This window comes from Lonchura striata, chromosome Z (assembly GCF_046129695.1).
Source record: "Lonchura striata isolate bLonStr1 chromosome Z, bLonStr1.mat, whole genome shotgun sequence".
Classification (NCBI taxonomy): Eukaryota; Metazoa; Chordata; class Aves; order Passeriformes; family Estrildidae; genus Lonchura; species Lonchura striata.
In genome coordinates, this window is record NC_134642.1 from 15856977 (window position 1) to 15869660 (window position 12684).

Here is a 12684-nt window from a genome sequence, read left to right on the forward strand (position 1 = left end):
AATTCAGTCACCAGGCCAAGGGGAAAATTAGTCAAGGCGAGTTACAGGATTTTGGGCATGGTAATGGGCTGAGGTGCCAGGTGCTTTTTCAACTCTTTCATTTTGGTTGATTGGGTTAGCCTGGTATAGTCGAATATTTCAGATAGGTTACTTCTCAAGCATCTGCAGCATTTATCTTGCTGATGCGTGGAGACACCACTGCAACACAAACGAAGTCTGGCAACATCGGGCATGTGAAAATAATGTTCTTGCAGGCTGCTAGACCCACACTTCACCTAGCACATGGTGTGATTAAACATGTTAAATCTTGGAATGAAGATGTGATGTCCATGTACTGTAATTTATACAGAAAGTCTTGGCTTCAAGAGTCTGTGTCTCACTTGTGAGATCTCCTGTTGCTTGTGGAATCTTTGACACCCCATAAAGAAATAAAAACAACTCTGTGGTTTCCGTAATTCTTCTCTTCAGGCCCTGCAGAAGCTAACTTCTGCTTAAGTGACATTCAAATTAGTGAGATCTTGAAGAGGTAAGTAAGGAAAAAATGTCATGGTTGTTGTCCAAAAGGTGAGTTTTCCTTCCACCAGCAGGCTCAAAGCTGTGGATGTCTCTTGTGGAATATACCACATTACTCTATTCACCTTTATGGGAATTTAATTATCTACCACATCTAAGATTTTAATTTCTCCAGAGCAGACCTTTTGGATCCCTGTGTGGTGTTTTGTTTGGATGTCCAAGCAGAGAGAATAAATGTGCTGCTTTTTGCCTGCAGAATTTGCCCAGCTTCTTATGTCCTGAAACCAGGTCAACTTCTCCTCTTCAGCAGGGCAGGATGTAGTTCAAGGTCAGTGTTTTGTAACTTACAAGCTGTTTCTGAGACTGATCTGCAAGAAGGATAGTTATTGCTGGAAGGGCTTGCATACTCTTACAACAGTGGAAGATTGCACAAATAATCATAAAAAGTTTTAGTGAGAGGCTAGAAAACATCAGATGGCAGTGGGTGCAGTGATCCTGAGGTTGTAAAACCCTGTGTGGCACTGAAGATGGTTTATTGTATGGGATAAAAGGAGCTTGCTGCACGTGGTTGTACATTGATTCTGCACACATAGGTTACCAGCAAGGGAAGATCACAGAAATAACAATAAATGGAAGATAAGAATAACTGATGAGCTTTTCTGTCAAGCACAGTAAGGAATTATAGGAGAGTTTCATTTGAAGCATGATCCTCAAAGAGGAATCAGACCTTGCTTATAATCAGGAGGTTTTGCTGGTAAACCTGTGTATGCTTATCCTCCTCAGAGGAAAAATGTAGCTGTTACCTACACAGGGACTTCTGCTGGGCTGCTTGTACTGACTGAATTTATTTTTCACACGTACAGGCTTTCTTAAACCAGACTCCAATAGAAGTGCATCTTCTTTTCTAACTTGTATTGTTGTTAACTGTTTTGATCAAAGTTTTTGATCTTTGTTTCTTTGCCAGAATCATAGCTGGGCAGTGCCTGTTGTAACCAAATCAGGGCTGCTTGCTAAGGTGTGAGCTCACAGGAGAGTTTCTTTCATGGTACAAGTCACCACTGTGTTCACTGGAGGGTATTCTAGTTTAAGCTGGGTAGACAAGACACCTGGCTTTTCCAGGCTTACTTGGTGAAGGCTCACAGATCCTAGATTAACTTCAGCCACATAGGGAGAATTGCATATTTAACTTCTGGACACAGACAAGGCCTTGAGCAGCCCAGCTGTCTGCTGTTTCAGAATTTAGGGAGCAAGAGAGAATAGCCAGGGAGGAAACATGTGAGTGTGTGTGGGATGAGATGAGGATTAATGCATCATTGAGCATTGGCAAATAAACTGAATCACTGAATCTTTAATGTAGATTAATGTCAGATTTCATTAGTCTTTGTTCTTTGCAGAAGCTGGCATGCTCGAGTGGATTCATAAAGGTGCAAATATTTTATGTATTTCTCTGTAGGTTTTCCTCATCTATATACAGTCACACCAGAAGTTGTATCCATCATGATTTGATAAGCATAATGAAGATTACTATTTTGGTTGAGGCTTCTTCGATCATTTATATTCTGCTGCTCCTTCCAGCTCTAAGGCAGATAATCACATATGTCTGGTGTTGCACCTGGGGAAGAAACAAGCCTAGGTTGGTAGGAAATGTAGCAGATTTGATGGTTACTGTACCTCGCCTTTCCCTCCAATCCTGTGTGGGCATCTGGAGTCTCCCTTGAAGCTCTTGAAATTCCTTATTACGATGGGAATTTTTGTGCATTCCATCCAATTAAAAATAAAATCAGTTTGCCAACATACTTCATGTCAGAATAGGTTGGTGTACTTGAAAGTTGGTGCTTCTGAAACTGGTCTCACTTCAGGTTGGTTGGGGACTGCCTGACTTCGCAGTCCCCTATTTTTATGCTATAACAGTGTGCTAAGTCGCTTGTAACTCTTTAGAAGCAGAAAGGAGAATACAGTGTGATTGTAGCCTTTCTATCAAAGCAAAAGTAAAGCCTTGTTGGACATGTCTGAATCTAATCAGACTTGATTTTCAAAGCTGACAAACTGCTGGCATGTGGTCCACAGCACAAGTCTAATCTGGACTCATTGTGAGTCAGCATTACCCCCCAAAAATGTTAAAATTTCTGGTTCATTCAGCTAAACCATTAAAATTGGTAAGATATGCAGAATGTGCCCCCACACCTCAGGACCAGTGGCTGCTTTTTCCTTGGTGCTCTGGTAACTCCAGAGATCCTGTTCCTGGGAAAGGTTAAGGCTGGTTTGGATGTTTTGGATACATTTCAGAACTTCCCTTTCCCTTCCCTCCCCTCCACTCTCCTCTCTTTCAGAGCCTCAAGTTTTTTGTTCTTTCCTTACAGCAGTTTAGAGCAAAAATAATTTGTAAGAAACCAGGATATTTTTACTTTATAATGTGGGATTTACATTAACCATCTGTTAAGTATTTAGTGTTGCTTATGTAGGAAACTGTTTTTTAAGGATTTCTTAGAAGTACCAAACTTGGAAAAATTCTATTTTACAAAATCCAGGGAAATGTGGCTATGACAGGACAGCTAGGAGGTTGAAGAATAACCACTTGCTGGTAAAAAAAGATGTCTCTTTAACTTTTTCCACCTGCTTCTGCTTTCTGGCCCGGTTTTTCTTCAAAAAGCCAGTCTCTCTTAAAAAAGTTGCAGTCTTATTCTTCAGAAGTCAGTGTAAAGTGTGTGCATGTGTGTGTAAATGTATACACATTGTGCAAGTCACCCAAGACAGTCCCAATTTTATGTGTAAGCAGTGAATTATATACTGTATTCATAACATACCCTTCACACTACAGATTTATGCTAAAAGTATCCTAATGTTTCTGACAGCTCATGTGTGACATGAATGCAATCCATATTTCTTGGAGGAGCTAATCTATGTGGTTTATTTTCCAATACTGCTGATAGGGCTATATCTCTAGGTGTCACTGCAGTTGAGATTCTGATGGTAACATATTGTTTATGGGTCACTGCCTTTGTCTAAAAGAATAGGTTGGAACAGAATAGCAAAGGTTAATTAAGTTTGTCTATCAAGGAGAGACAGATATAGATGTGTCTTGTATTTTCTGTGCTAGGATCAAAGTAAGTCAAGGCAGGGTATCATAGACTCATTTTTTCTTTTTTTCTTGAAAGCATGCTTAGCTGGTTTGAGGAATGAAACACCTTGGGCAGTATGAGTACAGCAGTAGTTGTGCGGGGTCAGCACATGAGCAGTAACATTGCAAGGTAGGAGAGTAGCAGCAAACCTGTTTTTACCTGCAGAAACTGAGGCAGGTAAGTTAAATAACTTGCCACAGTCACACAGAGGACACAGAGATTACTGATGCCTCAATTTCCATTTCATTGCCCAATGGCTGCCTTCTTGCCCATGCCAAAAAACAACCTGTGAATTCTGTTGTTTGCAAGCAATGACACAAATGCAAGTTTATGCCCACTAAAATTGACTTTAAAGATCAAGGCAATTTCCATTTCATTGCCCAATGGCTGCCTTCTTGCCCATGCCAAAAAACAACTGTGAATTCTGTTGTTTGCAAGCAATGACACAAATGCAAGTTTATGCCCACTAAAATTGACTTTAAAGATCAAGGCAGAAGGAGGAGTCTATGTTAAGCTTTCAAGTTTCTTAGGCGTTTCCGTAATTACTGAGTTTGCTAAGTTTGTTGATGAGTCATGAGTGAAATAAAAGGATGGAATCCTGGGTGAAGTGATTTGGCCAGGGTCATGTGGCACACAGTGGCAGAGCTGAAGGATTGCATTTTGATCTCCTGTGTTGCTTATAAATTTTTGCAGCTCTTGTCACCCAGGAATAGCATCCATGACCTCCTCCTGTTTGTCTTTCTTGGAAAGAAGCCCATAGTTAGGATCAGCTGCAAAGTGTGAAGATAGCACTGGTGGGCTCACAAAGAGATTGTGTCTGGCAGCTTCTGCAAATAAAAGAATTACACAGGTGGTGTTTTGGCTAAACAAATGCCTGTGAAGGGCAGAATCATTCTCTCACCTCTGAGACTAGAGAGGTGAGTCACCACTTGGTGCTTGTTTTGACACCTTCCTGTTTCTGGTTTGGCCACCTTCTCTCCTCAGCTCTTTTTCCATGAAGAAGGTATGTAGAGGTTATGCAGATGCTACCAGAAGCTTGGGAAGAGGCACTGGGCTTTATGTGCTCTTCCACCAGCTGTTGAGAAAGGCTTTTTACAGGAATGGTCTGACGCAAGAGCATTTTCCTCATATTTTCCCTGGATTTTACTATATATGCTGTCAGTGTTGGACATAGCTGTAGGGCTGCCCTGACCATTTTGTTCATTAATTAACAAGTCCTGTTTCTGATTTAGTGTGCAAGGGCAAACTGTAGCTGCCTCTCAGTTCCTCACAGTGGCTTTTCGCTACACAGGGGAAGAATTTACAATACACTTGTGGCCTTCCAATCAGGCCATATTTATTTGTTAATGAATTGTAAACATCTCAACATTGCTTGCAGTACATCTTTTAAAGCATTACTGAGTGTGTGCTGTGTTGTACAATTTAGGGGAACTTGTAAATGTTGCATAGGCCAACTGCTGTTCTGATGATATGTGTCTCCCACTAAAGTCTCTGAGGTACTTGGTGAATCCTGCAGCTGGAGCAGAGCACAAGCACTATGTGGGCTGGAAGAGAAGCAACTTAGCAGCTTAGAATGCCTTCTGCAAAGACTAATGCATGCTTTTGCCTTCCACAGCTCTTGCTCACCTAAAATATGCCTTGTTCTTTTGGCAAGTAGCGTGCAGTGATAAAAAACAGAGTAGTTTGTGGGACTGTTCCAGCTCATGCCTGTCTCAGCTTTGTTGTAGGGGTGGAAGGGGTAAGGGAGGCAGGAGACACCAGAAGGCCTGGCATTGTCCTCGTGTGATCCATGCATGACCCTAGCATTCACCCTGACAGGCCGAGTACAGGATCCCAAACCTGGTACCTGACTGTAGCATTTAGAAAGCTGAACTGCCCCAGGTTAAAAATAATCTTAATAATCAAGGAAAATAATCCCCAAGGCTGTCTTGATTCTCTTTTTTTGGCAGCCAAAAACCTTCAAGGATTCCACAGAGCTGCAGGAGTTAGTACAGACCAAATGTTCCTTCTCGTGGGGTAGTGGTCTCCTAAGCCCCCTTTTTAATGCAGTGCTAAGGTCAAGAATTTTTACAACTGGTTGGTTTTTTATTGTTACTGTAAAATAAGATTGCTAAGCACTATAAAAAGGAAACCTTATGGTTCAGATTTACTGTGGTATAGATTCTAAATAGTTTAATAAAAGAAAACCAAAAGCTTTTGGATTTTCTTCAGTGGTTAATACACAGCATATTCTTTGCTGAGCCAAGCCTCTGGCTGTCAGTTGAACTGTGGTTCATAGACTTGGTGTGGGTAATAAGATTATAAAACATGTCTCTTGCTAGCCAGCTACCACACACTAATAATAATAGTAGTAATAATTCATTGCATCTAGGGATTTTAGGTGAGTTGTTTTTTTTTAAGAAATGGAGAAAACCCCTAAAAAAAGTGTTGAATGGAGGAGGTGGATCACTGCATCCACTTTACAGGAGGGGAAATGTGCACATGATAGAGTTCGTGCTGGGGAGTGATCCCTCCATTTTGCTACAGCTGAAATAATCTGTCTCCTGCAGGCAGCCTTTTCTTGGTTGTACGTGTGCACACGTGGCCTTGCACAAGGGAGAAGTGGAGATGTGAGGTCTGTGGATGCTGCCCTGCCCCACTAAGGGAGGGAAAACTATATGCAACACAGCAGATAAAGAACAGTTGACTAACTTTTTTTTTTTCCCCTGGTACTGAGCTGTTGAGCTTTGCAGATGTGCAGATTCAAAATGTCCTTTGGACTGTGCTTTTGGGCAGTTCGTATCGCACAGAGGCAATGTTTTGTTGGGGGAGTCTTGTTTCCAAAAAGGAGAGTGCCCCTTGTCAGAAGAGGAGAAGTAATGTCAGTGGTTGAGTTCAGACTTCCTCAGGATGACTCATTAAATTTTTGAACAGTAATTTACTATTTACTCTGGATGAAACTTGAGTGTGTGTCGAACTTTTTCTGCATATGAAGATAGAAAAACAAAAATGTTAAGTATTGCTTTAATTTATAGGAGAAAAACCCTTAACTTTCACAGGCTAAAAGCAAGTCCCTCAGTACATGTGCAAGTATATGCAACTATGCAGCTGTCAGAAATCATGCAGAAGTTCACTTTGCTTCCTGTGAACAGCCACCATTCTCTTTCTGTGCACCTAATCTCACTGAAAATATGCCTTAGAGAGCACCAACAGGATTTTATGTGGCTTGGGGCCACAGTATTTGCAGCTAGGCATATGAAAATGAATTACATGGAATTCCCCTTGGAAAACAAAGGGTGACTGCGTTGTGGAGTGGTTCTGGGAGGTGCTGGTGGCTCCGAGTGCCAGGACCAGACCCTGTAGGTGTACTGGCGTGGGGCAGCTGTGTGGGACTGTAGGTGCATGCCTAGCCTCCCCTGCTCCCTGGCTCTGATGGGCTTTGCAGCCTGGGAAGGGCTGAGGAGCGGGGCTCCAGGGACCCAAGGGAGCCACAATGGAGCGGGCAGAGCGGAGGTGGGACCTAGCTGAAAAGGCTGTCAGGCATGTCTGCTTGCAGACATTGTGTAGTGGCATGGCTGGATGTGCATTATTGCTGGCACTGCTACTACCTAACTGGTACAAAGCTATGACAGTTTGTCTCTGCCCAGAAGCTTTCCATCTTTCAGTCATTCTCTTTCCACCATACTTAGAGAAACCATCTAGTCTTATCTTTCCCATTGCGACAGTTAGTCTTGTTTTGGGAGCATTTTTGCAGTACAGAGGCCATGTTGCATTGTAAGGGCTTTGTATAACAAATAATAGTAAGTTGTTAGTTTTTTTCATAAAATAAAAATTTGAGAAAGAATTGCCACTTTTTTGAGGAGATCAGTTTGGATGATATCAGGGCACTGGAGTCTAGAACAGACTTTGATGTGTGAGTGTTGCCACTTCGCTGCAATCTGTGTAAGGGAAAAGGGACATCCAATTGATGTTGTGCTGACATGGCAGACCTGCTGGCTGGTGTCCAGTTGTGGCTTCACAACCAGCTTCTTGTGTAGTCTAAACACAATTTGCTTTTTTTCAGTAACTCAGGAAAATATTTTTCCCATCTTATGGTATTGTAAGAAAAATAGTGCTTGTGTTCGGGTGTGTCACTGCTCAACACCATGGAGCATCATATCCTGTGAGACTCGGTCGACAGGAGTCGACCTCCTTAGCCACCCAGGAGGTCCCTGACAGAGCAGTTGCCAGCAGTCTGACATGGGTTGGTCTTTGGGGAGGTGTAGAAGATGTATGGACGCTTCACCTCTGACACTGGCCAGGTGTATACACTTGAATGTGCCATAAGCTGGGGACTTGGCAGGAAGGTGCTGGCAGTGAAGGGTACTTGCTTGTGTGCCAGATGCATCTCCATCTGCAGTAAGGTAAAACAGCATAGGTGTGCTGCTGCTGCTGCGTCTGCTGCTGGGTCATATCTCACATCACACCACCTGTAGCTGGTCGATGTGGGCAGACTGTGAAGCCATCAAATCAAAAACCCAAGGCCAGCATGTCAGAATTTTACTTCCCATGCATCCACTGTGACCTCCTTCAAAGCCATGGAGGGGTGGCAGGGAGGGATAGCAGGGTGCCCCCGTGGCACTGGGGCTTTGCTTTCACAGGCTGCTCTTGCATTTCTCTCTCCTGACAGGTGAAGGGCATGGAGAAACACCACACCATCAGCTCCCAGTACCGTATGTGTTCCTACTACCCACCTGCTTCCTACCTGGGACAGGGGGTTGGCACTTCCATGTGCCGCCCCCAAATCCTGACCCCTGAGGACATCCCCTCCTCCTCGGAGTCAAAAGCTAAAGGTGAGTGCACCCACTGGGGTGTGTGGCACCAGCTGGCCTTGGACCTGCACTCAGGAGGTGTGGGTTGCTGCTGGGAAGGAAGCGAAGCATCATCAAGCAGCTGTTTTAAAGATAGTGGCTTCTGGAAGGCTTGTAATGTGGTGGCAAAGTAAGGCTGATGGTGTATAGTCATGCAGTCTTGCACTTTAGAAGCCTCATTGTTCAGGAGTCCAATCAGTTGTACCTTCTGCACTTACATATGTCTCTTAAGTTGTATGGCGCTTGAGGTGCTGTTTGGTGCTTATCACCTGGTTCCCTCACAGGAGTAAATAACAATCTTTGCTCCAATCTCAGAATTACCTTTCTTCTCAGAAATGCTGTGATTTTTTCCACAGGCCTCCCACTGAGCCTTTGCCATCCTTTCTGACTCGCATGTGGGAACTACTGCATCCCAGCCATATAATGAAGCCCTTTGCATACTTGCTTCTGTTTTTTTTTTTTTTCACACTAATCATACCATGTTACTTAATTTAAAACTACCACAGATAAATCTTTACATACTGTGTTTCAGGCTCTCCTAAGGAATATTGTAATCAGCAGTAATTTCCAGTGCTGGTGAGCCATTCAGGAGCAGGAGGTGGAGCTTCCTTCATTCCTGAGTGACTCATTTAAGAGGTGTCTGGGTAGCATGGGGAGCAGGAGCAGGCAAACAGGGTCACAGCAGTTTGTGCAGGCAGGGCAAGCAGGCAGGGCTGCAGGTTCTTGCTAGTCAGGTGAGGCATTTTTATTGGTTGGTTTGCTTTAGGCTTTCTCCTAGTAATAGTTTTAACCCGGTCAAAATCTGTGGTCAGTTCAAGTGTATGTGACCAAGTGGAGCCCTCCAAAAAGGATGTGTCTGTACTGACCCATTCCTGCCTGGAGTGTTTGAGCTTATCCATGTTTTCAAGGAGTGCTGTGGAGGAAGCCTGCCTATAGTGTGAATAGATGAACGACCTCCTTTTACTGGGGGCCTAGCTTAGGGAGGAAGTTGAAAGATTAAGGAGTATCAGGGATAGTGAAAGGGAAATAGGCTGGTGGACTTCAGCCCTTACATCTTTAAGGGAAGCCCACCAAGGGTCAGAGGACTCCTATGCTTCTCTCAGGCAGTAGGAGGGGCACCTGGTAGATGAAGGGGAGTGGAAATGTGTCCCTGCTTGGGGAGGTAATAACAAAAATCCCTCCTGGCCCACATCCCCTTGCCACGTGCCACATCAGAATAGGTATGAGGCCCTGGATCTAGGGAGGCAGACAGATGATTTAGAAGATAATCGTCCACCCAGTGAGCCTCCGAATTATGACTTGTCTAAAAACAGATTGGCACCTCTAACATTAAGAAGAAAAGAAGGGTAATCGTACGGATGATTTCCTTCTGAGTGGAATAGAGGGCCCCGTATGTCGACCGGACCCATCCCACAGGGAGGTCTGCTGCCTCCCTGGGGCCCAGGTACGAAACATCACTGAGAGACTCCCTGGACTGATTCAGTCCTCTGATTGTTACCCACTGCTGATACTCCAGGCTGGCAGTGATGAGATTGAAAACAGGACTGTCAGGGCATTAAAAAGGGACTTTAGGCTACTGGGCCAGGTGGTTGATAGGACAGGTGCACAGGTAGTGTTCTGCTCAGTCCCTTTGGTGGCAGAAAAAAAGATGAAAGAAATAGGAGAACTCACATTATTAACAAGTGGCTCAAGGATTGATGTCATCAGCAAAATTTCAGATTCTTTGATCATGGGGCAACTTTTATGGTACCTGCTCTACTGGAATCAGACAGGATACATCTCTCTGTTAAGGGCAGTGGGTTTTTAGCTCATGAGCTGGCAGACCTTGTTGAGAGGACTTTAAACTAGGTGTGAAGGGGGAAGGAGATGCATCTGGGCTGTCTGAAAGCAGGCCTAAGGATGGTAAGACTGTGTTAGGGGAGAAATCAGCAGCCCATCTGAGGTGCATGTACACCAATGCATGCAGAATGGATAACAAACAGGAAGAGGTGGAGGCCATGGTGCAACAGCAGAACCATGAAGTAGTCGCCATCACAGAAACCTGGTGGGATGACTCACATAGTTGGAGCACTGCACTGGATGGCTACAAGCTCTTCAGAGGAAGGAGAATAGGTGGAGGGGTGGCTCTTTATATTAGGGGGGGTTTGGATGTCGTAGGTATTGAAACTAATGATGATGAAGTTGAGTCCCTATGGGTTAAAATTAAGGGGAAGGCCAAAAAGGCCAACATCCTACTGGAAGTCTGCTATCGTCCACCCAACCACACCAGGTGGACAGCTTATTCTATAACAACTGAACAGTGTTTCTAGATCATCAGCCCTTGTTCTTGTGGGCAACTTCAACCTACCAGACATCTGCTGGGAACTTAATACAGCAGAAAAATAGCAGTCTAGAAAGTTTTTAGAGTGTGTGGGGGATAACCTTTTGTCACAACTGGTGGGCAAGCCCACCAGGGGAGGAACTATGTTATACCTGTTGTTCACAAATAGAGATGGACTGGTGGGTAATGTGGAGGTTGGAGGCCACTTGAGGCACAGTGATCATGAAATTATTGTGAATTGGTGAAATAAGGAGGATTGTCAATAAGATCTCTCTGTTGGACTTCCGGAGGGCAGACTTTGGCCTATTTAAGAGACTTAATTCAGAGAGTTCCTTGGGAAAGAGGCCTTGAAAACAAAGGAGTCCAGGAGTGATGGGTGTGCCTTCAAAGCAGAGATCTTGAGGGCGCAAGAACAGACTGTCCCTATGTGCCAAAAGATGAGTCAACGAGGCAAATGTCCAGTCTGGATGAGCAATGAGGTTTTGAAAGAACTTAGAAATAAAATAAAGGTGTATTATCTTTTCAAGGAGGGACTAGTTTCTCAGGGAGTATTTAAGGGAGCTGCTGGGGCATGTAGAAAAAAAATTTGGGAGGCCAAAGCTCAGTTTGAACTTAACCTGGCAACTTCTGTTAAAAATGATAAAAAAAGTTTTTACAAATATATTAATAGTAAAAGGACCTCTGTTCCTTATTGGATAAATAAGGAACAAGGCAACCTAGTAACCAAAGATGAGGAAAAGGTTGAAATGCCTTCTTCGCCTCAGTCTTTAGTGGTAAGACAGCTTGTCCTCAAGACAACTGTCCTCAGGGGTTGATCGGTGGTGCCAGGGAGCCGAATGGTCCTCTTGTTATCCAAGAAGAGGCAGTCAGGGAACTGCTGAGATGCTTGGATATTCATAAATCAATGGGACCAGATGGAATCCACCCTGGGGTGATGAGGGAGCTGGCGGATGAGCTTGCAAAGCCACTCTCCATCATTTATCAAGAGTTGTGGCTCACTGGCGAGATTCCAGATGATTGGAAACTGACCAATGTGACACCCATTTATAAAAAAAGAAGGAAGGAGGATCCTGGTAATTACAGGCCAGTTAGCCTGACCTCAGTACCAGGTAAGATAATGGAACAGTTCATACTGAGTGCTATCACACAGCACTTACAGGATGGCCAGGGTATCAGACACAGCCAGCAGGGGCTTATGAAGGGTAGATCATGTTTGACCAACCTGGTCTCCTTCTATGGCCAAATGACCTGCCTGGTGGATGCAGGAAAGGCTGTGCATGTTGATCATTTGGGCTTCAGCAAGGCCTTTGGCACTGTCTCCCACAGCACACTGCTGGAGAAGCTGCAGCCCACGGCTGGGACAGGAGCACTCTGTGCTGGGTTCAGAACTGGCTGCATGGCCGGGCCAGAGAGTGCTGGTGAGCAGTGCTGCATCCAGCTGGGGCCAGGCACCAGTGGTGTCCCTCAGGCTCTGTGCTGGGACCAGCTCTGTTCAATGGCTTTATTGATGGCATGGATGACAGGATTGAGTCCTTCATTAAAGAATTTGCAGATGACACTGAGCTGGGAGCTTGTGTTACTCTATTGGAAGGAAAGAGTGCTCTGCAGAGAGACTTAGATCGGTTGGATCGATGAACAGAATCAAATAAGATGAAATTTAATAAGTCTTAAGTGCCAAGTTCTACATTTTGGCCACAAAAATCCCCTACAACGTTACAAGCTGGGGACAGTGTGGCTGGACAGTGTTCAGGCACAAAGGGACTGGGGGTGCTGGTCGACAGCTGGTTAAATAGGAGCCAGCAGTGTGCCCTGGTGGCCCAGAAGGCCAAGGGCATCCTGGCCTGTGTTAGGAATTGTGTGGCCAGCAGGAGCAGGGAGGTCATTCTCCTCCTGTACTCAGCAC

General features: G+C 44.5%; 1 protein-coding gene across 1 annotated transcript in view; it reads left to right on the forward strand.

The window, feature by feature from the left end:
• Positions 1-12684, forward strand: part of DMRT1 (doublesex and mab-3 related transcription factor 1) — a 62178-nt gene that overhangs the window by 24915 nt on the left and 24579 nt on the right. The window contains exon 4 of the mRNA XM_031507300.1: positions 8281-8443. Coding sequence (XP_031363160.1) covers positions 8281-8443 — 163 coding nt within the window. The remainder of the gene's footprint in view (positions 1-8280; positions 8444-12684) is intronic.